The sequence below is a fragment of the Mastomys coucha genome, unplaced genomic scaffold, assembly GCF_008632895.1.
Source record: "Mastomys coucha isolate ucsf_1 unplaced genomic scaffold, UCSF_Mcou_1 pScaffold6, whole genome shotgun sequence".
Classification (NCBI taxonomy): domain Eukaryota; kingdom Metazoa; phylum Chordata; class Mammalia; order Rodentia; family Muridae; genus Mastomys; species Mastomys coucha.
Genome location: NW_022196912.1, coordinates 46,092,343 through 46,111,890, shown reverse-complemented (window position 1 = coordinate 46,111,890; position 19,548 = coordinate 46,092,343). Strand labels below are relative to the sequence as shown.

The 19,548-nt window shown below is 42.6% G+C and overlaps 1 protein-coding gene across 1 annotated transcript in view; it reads left to right on the top strand.

Annotated features, from left to right (window-relative positions):
- The first annotated feature begins 4,812 nt into the window (after window positions 1–4,812).
- Window positions 4,813–19,548, top strand: part of Sntg2 (syntrophin gamma 2) — a 199,700-nt gene continuing 184,964 nt past the window's right edge. Inside the window, exon 1 of the mRNA XM_031356509.1 lies at window positions 4,813–4,969. Within this exon, the coding sequence (XP_031212369.1) occupies window positions 4,898–4,969 (72 nt within the window). The 5' untranslated portion in view covers window positions 4,813–4,897. The remainder of the gene's footprint in view (window positions 4,970–19,548) is intronic.

Sequence of the window (19,548 nt, the reverse complement as noted above, 5' to 3'; positions counted from 1 at the left end):
ACACAAAGTCAGTGTCATTTCCTAACTTATCCCAGCTGCCTTCCTCACCATCTGCACAAGCGCTCAAGTAGGTGGGTCACCCGCGGAACCTCCATCTCTCTCCTCTGCATTAATCAGCACAGCCAAAGACGTTCTCCTGCACTTGCTCTTCCCGGATACAATGGGCAGGACTCCATCTCCCCTATCTCTGGAACTTTAGGGCCTCAAAGGAGCTTTATCAGGTCTGTTGAGGACCCAAGGCAGAGCTCCTCACATGTTGCTAGTGCCCTACACACCTGCTGGCATCAGTGTCCAACCCCTGTGTGGACATCTTCTATATTACAGGTATTGTCAGCTTCTGCCTCTCTGAGAAAGCTCATGTCATACATAATCTACTTCATGAGGGTAATACAACAATCCTAAACTGTCTTACGTAAAATAATGTTATTCCAAAATTACAGAGGCAAAACTGGGTTCAAAGCCTTATGATACCTCTCAGTTAATGATAAGATAATCTGATTAAAAATGACTAGAGACGGAAAAACAGAGTTGACCAATATGACTTTTTAAAAAAAGCAATAAAATCTGTTTAGTTGAAGAGAATTAAATATAGGGATATGGGAAATGAAAGTTTTGTCAGCTTAAATTTTATACATTAAAACTATAAATATCAATTAAAATAAGCCATATGTATAATTAATATTTAATAAAGTTGTAAAAAAAACTAAGTTTGAAAAAAGCTATAGCATGAATAGACAGCTTATGGAAATAGAAAGTATGGCATTAATATGCTGAGTTTCAAAAAAATCAGCCAGGCGGTAGTGGTACAAGCCTTTAGTCCCAGCACTTGGGAGGCAGAGGCAGGTGGATTTCTGAGTTTGAGGCCAGCCTGGTCTACAGAGTGAGTTCTAGGACAGCTTATATATATATATATATATATATGCTGAGTATCCTTCCCAATAAACATTAAAGACTCCAGATATTAAGCCTGTACAAAGTGGAAGGAAATAATAAAATTGATGAGCAAAGATGATCATCAATACAAGCCTAGTAGTGTACATACATCCCCCTACACACCTACACATACACACAATGAAACTATAAAATTATTATTTGGCAACTCTCAACAATAGGCATGGTCAAGGATCGCACCAATGGGCATCTCAGCTACCCACTATCACACATGTGATGTTGCAGTCCCTATTATGGGGTTCACTCCTGCTGGTGCTGTCCCTGTTTCTTCACACAAGGACTCAACAGCAGCCCTGAGTAGATCCCAGTCTCCCTTCCTGGCAGTACTGTGGGTGCTTTCTGAAGCTAGGCCACACAGTATTTGGAGGTCACACCTTATTGCTTGTTCTGAGGGAGATCAGCTGCTATCTACATGCATTCCTTAAAGGTAACTGGAGGAGAAGGATTGCGATCTGAACATAATTCCAGGGCCACCTGAGCCCAGGAGTTCTTCGTGGCCAGGAACTCCTGAGCCACAGATACTAGGTGAGACACTTACTCATCCTTGACCTATCACATTTCAGGAATGGAGAACCCAATTCATGTTTATGGTCAAAAATTTACGTAGTATTTACAATATGTATTACTTAATTTTGCAGTGGATAAGTCTGGAGTCATTAACTTAACCAAGTTATTTAGTTAACATGATGAAGAGTTGGGGCAGATTTAGCATCATGCTTTCTAGGATTGTGATAGCCCTAAAAGTATATATTAATAAATCAAACTAGGGAAAGAGTTCAATCAAACTCAAAATATCAAGACTTAAGCAATTACTGGCATAGTAACACATGACCCAGTGCTAGACCTGGAGCCAAAGAAAACAAAAGAGAATGAACATTATTATAAAACTCTGTATAATTTGAATCAGCCTTTGCTATATTAGCAAAAAAATATGATATCGAAGCATAAGCTTCATAAAGAGGAATGGGGCTAGAGTTTGCTGTTGAGTATCTCCCTAGGCTCATGTGTCAAAGATTGGGTCCCTGGGGTGGCACTTTTAGCCTTTAGTAGGCATGCCTAGTGGTTAGTCTTTCAGACATTTGCTGTGTATCCCTCCGATGGAGATAGTAGGACCAAGGCCTCTGACCATCTCCTCCCCTCTGCTTCAGAGAAATAGGGTGAACATTTCTTATGGTTAATACTATCAACTTGGAAGAAAGCAGAACCACCTCTAGAAGACAAACTGCGGGTGTCACTGCTAAAGTGGCTGTGAGGTCTGGGAGAATAAAGCCAATAAAGGGGTGGACTAAAGTCTCAATAGCAAACTTTATACAGAGCCCCAGACAATTTATACTCCAAGAGGAAAGAAAGGTCACGTGGGTAACATTCTCATGAATCCCAGCTATATCCAATCACAGGGACAAAGTTCATGTGGCAAAAAGATGTTTTTCCATAGAGGTGTAAATATTTTATGGAGTAACAGCAGCAAGCCCTAATAAGTAAGCTGAAGTAACTCACTGCTATCTACTACACCCAGAAAACACATTCCAAGAATAATTCCTTGTTTTGAAGAAATGGAGGTCGCAAGGCTCTTGTCTTATTTGCTTTGTGGTGTTCCCACAAGCACCCAGAGTTTTCCTCACGGGACTCCATTCCTGGACTGTATTCTGACATCTGAGCAAGTTAGTGAGCGAGTTTCTATATTGATTTAAGTGAGGTGGGAAGACCCATTCTGAATGCGGGTTGCATCAGTGCACCTCACGGAGTCATGGCCTGAATAAAAAGGAGAAATTGACTTAAACACCAAGTATTCATGTCTTCCAATTCTTCCTGACTGCAGATGCCATGGAGCAGCTTCACCCACGTTCCCAGTGCCTTGCCTTTCCTATCACGTTGGCTGTGTGCTACACTGACAGTGTTTCTGTTAACTGGAGTTAATAGTTAAGGAGACACTGACTCACTTTGGGGAACATTCCAGAAAGAACTCTACTTGCACCATGGAAAACTCTGAGTCAAAGTGTAGGAAATTCACACCACATAGACCTGCTCGGGTTTTTTGGATGGTCAATGTTTTACTGTTAACTTTGATGAACTGGCGTCCTGCTGTTTTGGAAATGAAGTAGCAGGACTCTTACGAGCAACCCCAGCTCTTGATGCACAAAATCTGAGAAACTACAGTTCAAGCCTGAACTGTATAGCTTCCCAAGGCGTTCCCGGTGCACATCAAGTATCCTGAATCGAGAGACAGAATGAGTACAGAGAGGGCTCCAGTGAGCATCAAGAAAGACACAGAATTTACCAAATTAATAATTAGCTTAGATTTCAGCAAAAGATGCCCAGGTCTTATTTTTACTTGCAAAATTTGAACTAATATCCAGTCTACCAACTCTAACTTGATGAGTAACTACATGCTTGTCTCTCCTTCTGACTATGGGATGAGTCTTCCCTTTGTACTTCAGGTAAAAGTCTATCTTTAGACCTCTGATTTCTCAGAGATTAAACTCATGTACTTTTCAAAGTGCAACTTCAAATGAGTTGCATGATCTCATTCTTGTGCTAGGTTTTTCTACAAACAAAACTTGCTAAACATTTTTTTTTTTTATCCAGTCATCTAAGGCATGCTTTCTATACTGGGAAAGCATAAGAGGATGGTTGTAGCCCTCTTTGTCCATGAACCAAAGCCACGGAATTGTAGGCAGAAGATAAATAAGACCTAGGAATCTGGAAAGCTTTGCTCCTGTCCTGCTGTGTCACAAACCCAGGGCTGCTCAGGTTTCAGCTGTGCATGGTTTGTTCCACATTGGTTTGTCCATTGTGAGCCATGAAAACCCCACATTAGACTGCCAGTTTTTCCTATCAGTGCAGCAGTAAAGTCAAGGTAAGTATCTCAGGCTGCTGTCCACTGGCACATTCATGCCTGTGAGTGACAGGGCTGGGGTATAAGACCTGAAGAGGGAGGAAAATATAGGTTTGCTTTTTTATTCAAGCGTTGGCAACCCTTGGATGAGGGTGCAGATGGGCCCAGAGTTTTAGCCCAGACTAGTTTTTATTTACATTTATACTAGTATGATGTGAATCTATAAAACCCAATATCACTTTTATGGCATTTCTCTTGATAAAAATCTGATCAAATAAGAGACACTCTTAACTGGGACTGGTGACTAAGCTGGAGCCCTTTTGGAAAGTGTGGGAGGCAGAGTGAAATTAGGGGTACAGACCCCAGAATGGGATTAGAACCTAAGTAGATGGCAAGAGAGGAAAAGACAGACATACAGGAATGGAGACCACTGAGGCTAAAGGACTTAGTATGTTCATATGTTTTCTTTTTTTCCCCAGAAAGTGAGTCCTTAGGGTAGCCAGGTTAGGAGGCTATGGTGTGGAAATCTGGAAACACCAAAAGGACCCAAGGCTGTTTGTCAGGACAAAGTACCAGAATCTAAGAAGCTTTGCCAGCAAAAGTGGCCAGGAAGCATCTGTAAGTGCCAGTGATGGTATCACCAGAATCAACTGGGAATAGCTTCCTGGTCCCCAATGGCCTAGGTGCCCGGTTAGCCTTCCAACCTTAAGGGATGCGCGCATCTGATCGTGTTTCAGCTCTTTACTTTGCGGACCAAGGTGGGGAAAGTGATGGTCCTGGCAAGAAGGTGGGAGCTGGCTTTACAGCTCTCACAAAACCCGTTCAACCATAGCTGACTGGAGGTGGAAGAGCAGAGCCGATGGGCGGGGTTACCGGTCATAAGGCGGGGCTTGATGGTAACAGGCGGGGCTTGGTGGGTGGTGAGCAGAGTAGTAGGGGCCGGGCTGCTGGGAGGTGGGCGGGGTTCCGTGCCTGCCCTGCTCGCTAGCTAGCTCAGTGGCTGCTGGCTCTGTTCGCCCCAGCCCGACCACAGAGGGGCGCGGGCGCCGTGCTGGCGCTGGACTTAGGAGCTCCGGAGCCCGAAGCGCACGCCTGGCCGCGTGGGCGGCGATGAACGCCGAGGGATCACAGTCCCTGGCCGCCCCCCGCGGGCGTCCTAGTCACCTACTGGTGCCCGCGCGGGTGAGTGGGGTCCCCTGGAGGCCCTCTTCCTCAACCTCTGAGTCCCTGCAGTCTCCCTGCCTACCCTCCTCTCCCAGTGCCTCCTCCTTTCTTTGAGTCCTTGTGTACCCCTTTCCGGGTGGCTCTTGTGGGTGGGGGTTGGCTCTGGGCCCTGGGCATAGTGGATAGCACTAGCCCCTGGGCACCGCAATCTTGTCTTCCTTGCATCACAGTTACCAGCGTGTAGGTTTTTATTTTTTTATCTTTAACATCTGGGTCATGGGGCACAGGTGCTTTCCTTTACTGCGTGGTAACTAAGGTCTTCCAGACCATGGGGTTTGGGCTCTGCCCAGCATTTTTTCCAAGGAGTGGCCTCTCTGGTCCCAAGCAGGGGCTCTTGCAGTAATTCAGGCACTATGCAGGGGTTCTTGTTGTCCCCTTGATGAGGTGTTGTGCCAACTGCCTCTGCCTAACGCTTGGGCCACCAGCTCAGAATCTCCCAGAAACCAAGAGGATGCTGATGGGCCAACTTTGCAACATGTTTTTAAAAGTCTATTCTAGGTCCTACCCACCCACCCCCCTATTTTTAAAAAAATGAAACTATTGATTGACAAAACCCTGAAATGTTGATTTAAACAAAAAACGGAAAGTTCTTGGAAACCTTCAAGTTGCCACCCACACAGCACAACCAAGTGTTCTGGAAAGGGTGCAAGACAGCAGCTGTTTATCATGGCCTTAGGAAGCTGTGTGCTTGTGTCCTAGGGTGCAGTCACACCTCCTTTTTAACTTTACTCAAGCGCCCAAACCTTCAGCACTACAGTAGAATAAGGTCCTTTTAGGGTAACAGGTTTGTAAGACTGTAGGCTGGAGTGGCTGCGAACTGTCCAGCCACAATTCTAATGCTTCCAAAATAGCTGGTGCACAGGGGTATGCTTAATGTGTGGAGTGTATCTGCTTGGCAAACTGAACCATCCTAGAGAGTTCCCAGATACGTCCAACGGTTAGGGTGGAATGTGGTGGGATTTTGTTTCTTGTTTGTTTTATTTTATTTTTTAATACTTCGTAATGTGAGTAGTTACCAAAGAACAGCAAATGGGACTCATACCTTAGAAAATACACTTAGATTACATGGAAATAGAAGGAAGCGAGTGCTACTGGCTTTCTGATGTATTATTCTCATGTCCTCCCACAGTGCATTTTGGGAAATATTCTTGCAACAAGTCTTGTTAGTAACTGTTATCATTAGAGGAAGAATTGAAATGATTTATTTTACTTTGAGCCTATCCATGAGTTTTGGCAGAGATCAGTTTTAAGTGCATGCATTACATGGAAGCCTTCAAATAAGCTTGTTGAACTCCATGTCAATCACTAAGTTGCTAGACAGTCCAAGACCTGTTCAGCATCTTGTGTGTCACAGGAGCCGTGATGATGCAAAATGGCCCATCAGAACTGTACTCGAAGGGAACTTTTTGCAGGAATGTAGTGCTAAACCCCAGTGTGTGAGGTTTGGGGTTGTATTTAAAGTAAATCTGCCAAGATTGACATTTACACATTCTTACTATCCCAGGATTGTGTTAACTGCCGTTCATGCTGTAGTACTTGAACCTCTGATGGATGGTGCTTAACCAATCCCAGGAGCATAGACATCTTTGAAGAATTCCACAGTTTCTTAACAATTACTGTGTATTGTTATTTTATTGGGCTTGCAATGCCTAACTATGCAGTCATTTCAGTTAACAGAATTTAGAGCATCTACTTAGAAAAATAATCTTATAAAAAAGGTACTGGATCTAATGTAGTCCTACTTTTCATTTTTCTCTCTGACGTCAAAAGTGTGATGTATTCATTATAATACCTGTTTGTTTGAATCCTGGCAATTGAGCCAGATTTGGTGTCTCACACACATTTTCTGAGTTAGGTCATTTCCTAAAGTTATGTTCTGAGAATCAACCATTCCATAGACTGAGAGCCTGCAGTCCTCAGCAGGACTTCTGTTTACTAAGTATTTTTCTGTTTTTAAGTGGTCACCCTTCAAGACACAACTGTGTGAACTGGAAAGCTGCAAATTCATAGGATGATCTCCCCTGCCCCGGGAAGGTGTAGAGATTTCTAGTCATTTTGAAGGCACACTTCGTAATGGAATCACTTAGCCATTTTTTTCAGAGCAGCTATTACTGCAGAGATAAGTTAAGCAGGCACTGTGGGATCCCAATACTCCCCTTTGTTTCCTGCTCTTGTTACATGCCCTTCTTTCTTTCAGACACTTTTAATCTCACCAATAGAATTTCTTTTGGTGCCTGTGACATCATAGGCCAAACCCAGGTATTTTAAAACAGGAGGTTACTTGATTTTACCAGGAGACATGTCTCATGGTTAACATGTAAACAGGACCTAATTTTAAAAAAACTGTATTTACTTGTCAAAAATATCAGAAATTAAATTTTTTCTGAAATATATGTCAGAACTTCTTATATCTACTTATCCATGTAGTTTTAAGTTTTGATCTGGACATATATGTCAGGACGGCTCGCACAACACACTTTTGAGAAGCCAGAGGAGGTGGCATTGAGGCACAAGATGAGAGGAAGCCATTGCATCCAGATCCCTTGTTATTAAATGGTTACCTTTCCCAGGCTTTGTGCTCTGAAATGTGAGCATATGTAACTAACCACATCAGGTAGGGCTAGTTCCACAGAAGAAGGGCCCCCTTCCTTCTTTCTCCCTTGTGCTGTGTTGTGCTATGCTGGGACCCAGGGGTAGCACTGTACTTAGCAGTATGAAGAGAGGATCACTGATTAGCATCGGAGAAGATTAGCAACCCCAGCCTGGGGAGCCCCCTTACCCGCTTCTCAACCCCAGCCTGGGAAGCCCTCTTACCCCCTTCTCACCTGTAAACTCTCCAGAGCAATTCTTATTGGTCACTTGCATTCTAACACCAGCTTCCCTTAGCAATTAACTGTCATTTAAAAATTGCAATTTCCATATAACGTATATATGTCAGTGGAGTGCATTGTAATGCTGTGGTACATGCATACATTATTCTTAGGTAGTATGGATCTCAGAAACTGGCTATTCAGTTAGACTGAGCAATTTTGTTGCATAAAATGAAATAAAGAAGGTTTCTAAAAGCCTTTTAGGGAAAAGACATGAACAATTTCATGGAAAAGGCACTTGGATTTTAGACTGGTGTGTCTTTCCCTTGTGGTCCAATAACCAACCACTGCTGCCCTGAGCTCACTTGGGATTGGAAAAGTTGCATTGTTTTCTGCCAACAGGAGGTGGCGCTGTCTCCTAGGCCTTATTGGAGTCCCATTCAGACTGTGGAAGCCGGCTTATCCCTTCTATTTCTGCACTAAGCTCCCCTTGCGGACTTGATCCCCACTCAAGGCCATTCCTGGCTTCCTCTGGGAGCACTGGCTGTTCTTCTCTACCCCCAAGGACATACAGGGCATCTTCGAAATCCTATCCTGCCTAGTGACAACTAAGACTCTACCATCCTGCACGCTTCAACACATGCTATTAAAAAGTGCTGTGAGGATTGTGTGATTCTTTTTCAGTTTGAATTTCCTTGTTAAATATTTCTTTTCAGATCTGGTATTATTATTCATCCGTTACATTTTTATTAGGCAAATAATTAAGATTTAAGGAAAACGACTATGCCTTCTTAGCTTACTTAAGGCTGTAATTGCAAAGTTATAAAAATGTCAGGTTATATTTTTAACACATAAGGTATTCTAATTTCAGAGACTACTTACTCCAAAATTGCTAACTTTTCGTCCTATTTAACCTGTTTTATCTCCATTTTTCTCTACCTGCCTAACACATTATCTGCCTTAATATTTATAGTAATGTTTTTTGTATTGTGAAAGAACGATGCTGAATCTAAACTGTCAGCATTTTGACTTACCCAGCTTGGACAGGTACCAAAATCCATTTGACATTTGGACAGATTCCACTTGGTTACAGCACTGACTTGCATTACGATAAATACAATCACATGAGATATTAAAACCACTGTGTGTGTCACTGTGGTCATTGACTTTCATTTTTTTGGATTTATTTCTCTCATCACTGTCCCTTGGATTTCATCTCCAGGAAGAAGTATACACCTCGCTCCAGACAGTAGTAAATTCATTTAAGCCCTGACCAATGAAGAATAAATGTATCTATTTTTATTTTAATTGAAATAACTGGATGGAAAATCACATAACTGTTGAATCTCATTCCTAGATCTGATTCAAACAGTTAGAGATTTAAATGGTGGTACTTTGTTATAGGTAATATATAACATAGGATTCCACCCAATTTTCATAATAAACAGTCCGTAGTTGTGAAGCGTGATATAATTGTCAGTGATCCTAATAAAATCTATAATTTGTTTTCCATGAGAATCACACATTTTGCATCTAGGACATCCCCACACTGCTGGGTGACTCAGCTTTTAGAAGTTGAACAAAGAAATCCTCCTCCCCCTCCCCTTTCCAAGACAAGGTAAAAGAGGGAGTGGGCCACCCCACCTTGCATCTCGGATTGATTCTCTGACTTTTCCCGTGGCAAGAGGTGTCATGGTGCACTCCACTTGCTGAGCTTGTCATCTGCAGGGCTGACTCCATCGCCCCAGGCCTAGACCTCTGTGCCTTTGTCTGCAGGCAGATTCTCAGCTTTAGGGTGTATTGATCACTACTCTCCTCTTTTCTTCCTGACCCAATATGGTGACTGACCCCAATTAGGTTTTCACATTAGGGTGTATAGCGTAGCCACTGGAAGCTATGTTGCATAACTTCTTGTCTGTTACTAACCTGGTCCCAGGGCTCCCCAAACTATGCCACTGTTTCATTCTGTGCCCCCCCCAAAAAGCTGTCAATAGCCACTCTGCTTGGACCGGCTCTGTTTGAGGATTCATAGAAAATATCTTCCAAGGATTGCCTTCTACTAAACCCTGAACTGCATTTCCTCTCTGATGTTCACATGTCTACACATCGTTGAGTCAACCACAAGCCTGTGTTGTCTATGTAGACTGTGCCCTCGATTTTCTATCTTTTGTTGGATAGGTTCACTTCCTGGACAGTCGTGCTAGCCTGACATTGCCCTAGCTCCCCTATCACTGGCTCATTCTCCTTGCTGGTGCAGCCGGGACCTCCCACCAGCATCCTCTGCTGTCTGTATGCTCTGCTCAGAGGCTTCCCTCTGATATCCTCAAGAGCAGTGTGCCTGTGCCTGGCCTTTAGGAAGGGACAGCCCCAGCTCTGATAACAATAGTATCTCTAAAAGAGTAGCAACTTTTCCCTTTTTCTTCGGAGGAGGCAAGTCTGAGGTGTCACTTATACTCCCGGGCATTTGATTCTGCTGTGTTTATTCATAGCAATCACTACTATGAATGAGAGGAGAAAGCTCCAATTCTCGTTCTTGAACCGATCACTTATTTTACACTTATTATTAGCTTATTGATGTTTGACTAAAATTATGTCATTTTATTTTTACAGTAGCTAAATTTTGATTTTACACATCAGTATAACCACTAATGGTTAAATGTAATTTATTCTGTTCCCAAGGCTAAAGATTGTCTTAGTGATTTCTTCAGGTAATTATACTTCTCCAAATGGCTCTATCAGTTTGACTTTTTGCACTCTAATTACCTAGAGTGTTCATTATGTCCCTAGCGTTGTGAAATTACTTCTCCTACCTTAAACCTGGGATGCTCAGACTCCGCAGGGGCCAGAAACAGCCTGTTTATAACCACATGCTGGTGTTGACATTGTCGGCTTTAGTTACATTCTCTTATTTACTTCTAGATATTGGGAGAAAGGCCAACTTAGTAACTATTGAAAGTATACCCTGCGTTTGGTACCACTGTGCCCATTTCCACCAAGAATTATCTTTTGGCTGGTGCTAACCATTTCCGAAGGACATTCTGCCTGCTTGTAACATTATTTGTTTCATTAGTAGAACTTCAATACCAGCTTTTTTATTTTTTTGAAAGATGTTGTGTTTGCATCAAGATAGATAGTATCTTTTTCTTGTGTAATCAGGAACACTAGCTATAGTACTAACTATAAGTACTCCCTGTGCTCTGAGAGAGGGATTGAGAGTGTGCATGGTGAGTAGACCCACCAGTTTCTGGAAAGTGAGAGTTTATGATGCTAAAGTATATATACATTTAGAAAATGCTGTTGTGTTGTGAATGTGACCATATGCATACATGCATAACGTACAGGACTTGACTGAGCTACCTGTGGTCCATCCATCTACCGTAAACTAAAGGCACAGTACAATGGGATGCAGACACAAACTTGGCTCCCGCCCCTGTCTGACTTTATCTATCTTTGTTGTTGCTTTAGGACACTGTAGATCCCCTGTAGTGCAAGATGACTTTAAACTTCAGATTCTCTTGCTTATGCTCCCCTCTCCCCCAGTGTTAGGGTTACGGGTGTATGCCATTGTGTTTGGCTGGCTTCCGGTCAGATGGAAGACCTACATGAACTGATTCCTTACCCATGCTTGTAACCAGAATAGCCAGAGATATATGCAGAGAGAGGTTTGCATATGAAGAAAGGAAACACAGAAGCTGGGCACATTTTGTGGCTAATGTTGAGAGAAGATTTTTGTGATTTACATCCTTGCTCAAGGGTAGTGGTTACTGATCAAGGAGGCCTAAAGGGAGTGGCTCCACCTCTTTGGTAGCTACTTTTGCTTGGGTAGGGAAGTCTGAACAGAGGTGAAGGAACCAAAGGAACGGCTGCTGTGGGGGTTAAGAGGAAGAGGATGCAGAGCTGAGAGGATGCAGAGAGACTTGCCTGCTCAGCCTCAGAGGCAGGGATAGAGTAGAGAGGCTTGCGTGCAGCCTGCCCCACACAGGTACACATGCATCATGAATGCTATCCCACACTTGCATGCTTCTTATAACTGTCCATGTCAAAATATGTATGCAAACAGTGTACATTATATATACTCAGACACAACATGTACACATGTATACACATTACACATATGCATATGACAGTTACATTTCTTTGCATCTGTGCATGTACCTAGCACATGCATCTGTACCTCTGCACAAATGTATGTGCTATAAACAGAATGGGGATCAACATTCATATAAGTTATATACATATAAAGCACACAGGGTACTTGTACACTGCACATATGCTTGCAACTCATAACAGACATGTAGCACACATGTTTAGTCAACACATATGCCCATTCACAATACAGAGCACACGTGTACACAGTACACTTGTTTCTGTGGAACTGGGGCTATTGGAGCAAAGGTTTCTATTTCCCTTGTACATTCATAGTGGGAGAGATTCAGGGTTCTGCCTTCTCAGAAAGACAGGGGACTCACAGATGGTGGCACAGGTACATCTAGGGACTTTACTGATCTGAAGGCAGACCATTGCTCTCCTGCCCTGATGTTTCCACAGTTTCGATTCTCACTTTTTGGACAAGTTCCTAAGAACATGTCTTATGAAGTTTGGTAGTTTTGTCCCTATTGAATCATCTCAGGAAGGGTGGCTGGCCATCATCACTCTTGTGGAGTTGTGTGAAGTCATGGCCATTACTATACTCCTCTGTCAGAAGCAAGTGTGGAGCCTGGTGACTCCATGCTGTTATGCAAACCTAGAGCCACCACTGTTTCTGTGAAGGCAGATGGGATCTGGCAAGCTGAGTTAGGTTTTCCACTGAGGCTTCTTTGACAAAATATTTAATATATTTGATAAGTCTTCAGCTCTGCCTTTCCATATGTCTTCCATAGGGAGCAGAAGTATGGTCTCCTAAACTTAGAGCCACATCTTAATGATCCATGATATTGCATGTGTTAATATTGCCTTATTCAGAGGATGTGATTGAGATGTAATTTCTTTATAACTTTTAAGTGTTCAATTGGCAAAATGTATATGTGTTCAAAGTATGTAGCATGACCTTTATTATATGACTACTAAGTATACTAAGTACAAAGCCAAATTATGTAACATGCATCACCTCTGATTTATACCATTCTGTGTATATGAACACGTGTCTGTGCATCCAAGGCATTTAAGGTACGTGTATGTCTTCTCTCAGCAATTTCAAGTATCATAAAGTCTTATCTTCTAGTCGGTACCTTCCCAGTTCTCTCCTCCATCTGTTGGCACCCACCATTTCTCCCTCTTCTTGTGTGGAGCACAGCTGTTTGGACTCCATAAGCAAGTGGGTCTGCGGGGTTTTCCTCTATATTATGGATTCTGAGAGCATCCACTCAGAAATCATCTGAATAGTGCTTAAACAGGGGATGTGGAGTCTGGTGCTTGGGAGGCCACACTGAGGCAGGGAGGAGATGAGAGCAGAGCTGTGAGCCAGAAAGAGAGCCTGGGACCTTTCCAGAGCTGAAAAGGGAGGAAGGAGTCTCTACAGAAGTGCTAAGGAATTGATCTTGATCTACTGAATACAGAAGTATGAAGAAAAACGAGGGTGGTGGTTGTTAGGTGGATTGTCACAGTAACATTGTCATAGTAACCCTAACTACACACATCATCTTTGCTAAGGAATAGCTTCAACACCGAGATAAAATTTAAAAATTAATTAAGTTAAATAAAAAAGGAATATAGTTTTCAAGGAAATACATGCCTTTGATTGCCTTTGAACATAGATACCTCCCTCAAAGCCCTTAGAAATACTTCCATGGTTGCCAATGTGTACCTAGTGCTATGTTCTGAGAGCCCCTTGGAGGGCGTCCTGACTTTAGTTAGCACCAGCCCCTCAGATGGGCATGGGTGATGCTCACTATTTCTAGGTAAATTAAAGACAAAATGTCCTTGATGGTCTAGGCAGGAGCCGCATCAGTAAGGATCTGGTTACAGATGCCCCTCTCCATCCTATGTACACCTGAGAGAAATGGTACTAAATAGTCCTGTTTGAGGCCACTTCCTATTAGCCAAGATCCATAGGAATGAGATCAGAAGCCAGCAAAGAGGGATGGAGCCCTTTGCTTGTCTTTGGGTTTGAATTGTCTTCACAGTCTCATGCTTGCGTATTTGGTGTTTGTTTTCAGTGACTCTTGGTATTTAGGGAGGCTGGGAAACCCTGAGGTAATGGGGTCTAGATGAAGGAAGTAGGTCACTAGGGGTGGGTGTTTGATGGCCACACCCACTCCTGGAACCAATTCTGTTCTGTCTGCTCCCTGGTGTATCTTACGATTAGTAACAACTGCCACCTGCTCCCAAGTGTTGAGGCTGGATGTTGCCCGTCATGCCTCACTGTGGTGATGAGCTGAATCCTCTGAAAGTCTGAGCCAAAATGAAGCTCCCAGCTCAGGTGGCTTCTGACAGGTGGCTTGTTAGAGTGGCACAGAAGAAATAAACCCACATTTGAAGTTACCTGTTTTCACTCTGGGTCACTACCTCAGACTGCTGTAGACAGCTGGGACACTGGTGCTGTGGACACACTGTTTGAAACCATATGAGGAGACATAAGAGGAGGTGTGTGTCAGATTTTCTGTTTTGTTTATTGGCAGGATTTTGTGAAACAGCAGCCATACAAATGTTAAGAAATTTAAATGAGACATCTAGAACTATGGCTATCAATTTTGAGAAAGGTATTTCCTATTGAGTTAACTCAAAACAAACAAACAAACAAACAAACAAAAAAGCTTGTTTCTAATGTGGTTTTACCATACAGAAAAGTCAAACTGACAAAAATACTTTATAATTCAGTTTATAAGAAAATACTTGATTTAATACATTTATAGAGTATCATCTTGGATAGTTTTCTGTTTATAAAGTATACTTTGCAATTTATTCTACTTTACTCATTTATTTTGGTTTTGTTGAGAGAGAGCCTGGAGCCTCACCATGTGGCCTAGGAAAAACCTTGAACTTGAACTCTTCCTGCCTCTGATTCCCCAAAGCCAGGCTTCCTGGGGTGCAATGCCAGGCCTGGTTCCTTTTGCAGTTTGACTTTACTTTGTATTTTGGTTATAACTCCAGAAAGCAATATTTTCATGTAAAAAAAAAAATGGCATCTTAAAAGTTCTATAAAGATCTGACATTTCTTTGCAGCTGAATTGGCTGAGGCCTTATAAACTTCCTGTAATTGCTTTAGATGAAAAAAATATAAAGTCAACACTGTCTAAATTGGTGTTTAGGATTTGAAATGCAGTAGAAACTGGCTTATAACTCAAGAAATGTTATAATGGAAAAAATGGTATTGACAAAATAAGTTTATTTAAAATCCAGAAAGATATGAAAAAGTACTGTGAACTTTCAAAATTGTTTTTATTTGAACCCTCTTAAAACTAGAACAATATACAGTTCTTTAAATCTTAAAAGTATTTTGCTAATTAAAAATATTTTTCAGGTTTTAGCATCAAGGACCGAGCGGAAGGGGTGGAAGGGACAGAAGGTGGGTGGTGTTTAGGAGGGCGGAGTTTTATGAGTGATGGGTCCTGAGTCCACCAGGCTCCTAGCAGCAGCTCTGGGACTCTGGAAGGGAACGTGGGGGTTGTTCTTACCAACTGCTCTGAGTGCAGTGGGTCCTCTAGGATGGATCAGGATATGGAGTCTTCATGGGAGCAGACCAACTAGGGGTCTACCCCAGCAAGGTCCAGGTGGAATGGGCGTTAATAAACTTAAAACCTACTTTATTACATATTTTCAAAATACGATACATTTTTCTAACTATAGACAAGCTACACCACAGATCTCCAGGCTTAACTGAAACACTGTGTCTTTTGATCATGTGGCTCTCTGTGAGTTCAAGGCCAACATAATCTACAGAAGGAGTTCCAGGACAGGGAGACCTACACACAAAGAAACACTGTATCAAAAAATCAAAAAATATATATATATATACATATATATGTATATACGTATGTGTGTCATATTTATATATGTCAGTAATATGACATTTTATATATGTAACAAATATATATGACATATATGTTATATATATACTGCTATTAATATAGTTGTGATATCAAATGTGCATAATTGACATTTAGGATTTAAAGATAGCAAAGTGCTTAAAAATAGGAGAAATTCGATTCTAATTCAGAAACTGCTAATAGCCAGTGATAATGGAAGGATTAATCACATACATAGGATGCCCCCCTCTTCAGTGTACAAAATGAACTATACTGGATGTGCATCTAATACTATATTAAGGATGTTAATTATTCTGATTTAATGACAAAAATTAATTTCCAAGGCTGGACTGGTATCACTAGCTCATAATTTCAGCATTTTAGGAAGCCAAGACAGGAGAGTTCCAAAGTTCAAGGGCAGGTTGTGCAACATACCCTGTGTCAAAATAAAAAATAAACAGAGGGCTAAGGGTAATAAGTCAATAACATGACATTGTGCCTAGCTGGGGAGGAATCCCAGGGTTCTCCTATAAATAAATGAGAGAAAGAGAGAGGGAGAGGGAAATGGAGCAGAAGAGGGAGGGGGTGAGGGAGAGGGAGATGAAGGGAAGGGAAGGGAAGGGAAGGGAAGGGAAGGGAAGGGAAGGGAAGAGAAGAGAAGGGAAGAGAAGAGAAGAGAAGAGGAAGGGAAGAGGAAGAAGAAGAAGAGAAAGAGGAGAAGAGAGAGAAGAAGCAAAGAGAGAAGGGAAGGGAAGAGAGAAGGGAGGGGAAGAGAAAACAAGAAAAGAAAAAGTCAGGCAGATGTTTTTAGGTTGGGTAATGTTACAACCCAGATACATTCTTTGGTATGAACACACACTACACTATATGTTAAAATTAGTCTCAATGGTGAATGGGGATCTGGTGATTAAGCCATGTGTGTGTGAGAGTGGGTAGAGGTGAGATAGAAAAGCTATCTGATTAGGGTGAAGAGCAAAGCTGCTTCTCTGTGTCCTAAGTAATTATTCTCGCCCAGGGGTGGCTGGGCATGGTGCAGTCTCTGAAGATTCTAAGTCCTTGGGTATTTCAGTTGCTCTCTTTCAGCTCTTCTGCCAACTTCTGTGGCCTCAGAGAATCTTGCTTTTTTTTTTTTTTTAAGGTAGAGGTGAACACTTGTAGGTTGGCATTTTGTTGTTCATTAAGAAGGCAGGGTGTAGGGAGTTCACTCGGAAGCTCCCATGCCCTACAATTCCTTCTTCACTGCTTTTCTTGGATTGAGAAGGAGCAAGAAGACAGCAGGTAGGGGTCCATGCAGAAGCAATGTGAAGATGGCAAGGCCAGCTGACCTGGACTGGAGGCTGCTCTGAGAACTGCTACTCTGGGTAGAGTCCAGGAATACCAGCCGGTGCTGCAAGCTGTGTATTTCTGCCACCCTCTGTGGTCTGAGTGCCTTCAAGCTTCTGAGCTCTGTGTGGGTAGTCCGTACCAGTACCTCAATATAGAATGCCTGTGAAATGTAGAAGAGCCTGGGGAAGAAATAGTTCCTGGGCTGCCTGTACTTGGTTTGGCTGGGACGCAAGGCAGTTCCTAAAATCCAAGCATGCTCATGTGCTTTTATAAGTCAGGGTCATTTTATTAAAGTATATTTTACTTGTTTCAAGTTTAGATTGTTTGGGTTTATTTCCCCCAAACAACTGTAATTAATGGAGTAGTATTTATTTGTTTTCTATATTGCAGGTGGGATGACTAATCCCTTTTTGATAAATTGACCTCCTGACGGTTTAAGTGACCTACACCGGTGTTAACAGAGCCATTGTAGGGTTAAGTGACCTGCTCTTGTATTACCCGAGCCACTCTAGGGTTAATTGTCCCAAAAGAGAGTTCAATTTCAGAGTAGGTTTTTGAGGGGATGTTCAGAACAACCCATATTCAGTATTGACACAGGATACTCAACTTTCCTGTTGAGTAGGGAAGACTCAGATTTGTCTAAAAACAACTTTCAGAAAATGGCTTCTCTAATCCCTCTAACATTTTATAACACATTAGTGAACTTTGAGAGCACCACCGGAGCTGTTTTAGGGTGTTCACCTGTGCCTTACATGAAGGATTTCACATTGTACTCATCCTCACTGATATCTTGGCTACAAACCATAATTTGCTTTGTTACTGGTGTCGTGTATGACTTTGAGCTGAGCAGTTCAGGCCAGGATGAGAACTCAGACCGGTCTTGGCTCATTTCTCACTCATACATTTGCTGTCCATGTGTCCATGAATCTTCAAGCAGGACTCAGTGAGGACTGATTGAACTCACTGTGTGACCTATAGACTCCTGTCTCTGTTCTCTCGCAATATCCAGTTGGGCGCCTTGACTGCTTAGAACCCTTAGTGTGGACCAGGGTGTATGTTTTCACTTTGAAGGTTTCTCAAGACAGCAACATCAGCTTCAGGGCGCCCCTGAGTTTCACTCAGAAGTGGAATGGTGCCTGAGTGGCTGTGGGACAGACTGGCCATCTTCAAGGATCTGTAGTCCCCGCTGAAAAGGGTCTCATCCAGGTCCCTCAAAATCCCCCAACTCAACAATGCTTGCTGTTACGCCTGCTCTACTCTTCTCTAGTGGAGGCTGTAGTCATTTTAAACAGATCATAGTAACTTACAGTTAATAGTGTCTTGCTTTCTGGAGGTATGCTATCTCTGAAATCTCTGGAGTCACTGTGGCATGCAAAGGGAAAAATCCTCCTTGTTTTAGAACTCTTGGATGAACGAAAATGGAGTTCTAGTCTCTGTTCTTAATGACTTCAGACCTCTGCCTTTGATTTGTTTTTGTATTTCCCGATGCTCATTTCTTTCCCTCATGATGCTGGCTTAAGTGGCTGTCCCTCACCTCTGAATCAAGCTTGTGGGTTACAGCCGGCCCTGGTTCTGCTTCCTGAATCCTTGTAAGCTAGAAACATCAGTCTCCTGCTCCTCTTGCCACAGCTATGAGCCACTTTCCCCACAATACCTTCTTTGCCATGATGGATTGAACTTCCTCAAGCCAAGAGGCCAACTGAATCCTTCCTTCTTCATGTCATTTGTATAAGGGGTAAGGAAAATAGCTGATGGAAATGGTGGAATCTAGCTCATCACCATGACTCTGGGAGATAATCTGTTTTGATTTCAGACTCAATGGAGGATTAGCAAATAGAATTCTGAGTTACAGCTTCCTGAGGACCCTCCATGCCAGCACATCTTTCCCTTGACCTAAGTTGTAGGCATAGCCACTTGGTTTCCTCACCACTGTTGTGTCATCCTGAACTCAGTTTGCCTTGTTCTGCATAGGAACAAATTCCCAGGGAAGCAGTGTCAGTCAGTGATGGCTGTTTCAGAGCTGAGCTGTCATCTGTGGTTGGGTATAGCAGAGGCTGAGCTGAACATCCAGCTAACTGAGGCAGAGGTGGGTTTCTCCATCCTGGAGAAGCCCTGGCTCTGAGGGGCAGTTGGGACACACTGCTGCCTTGTAGCTATGATTTGTCCATGCTTCACTTAACCATCATCTGTTTAATCACATCACCTTAAGCTGTTCAACAGTGGAGTTTGGGTTCTGGCTTCCTGGAAATGGCATCAGCCTCTGCAACAGACATAATCAGTTGAGATGAGTGTCTTAACCTATAAAGCAGAGGATATGCCTCCCTGTGGATGGAAAGTTTGTGCTCTTTAATTACTTACAATGCTAAGTAATCAAGCCAAGTAAAGAAAATAGGATAATTGTACAAAAGAGAGAGACTGGAGGAGCCTTATCCTGACT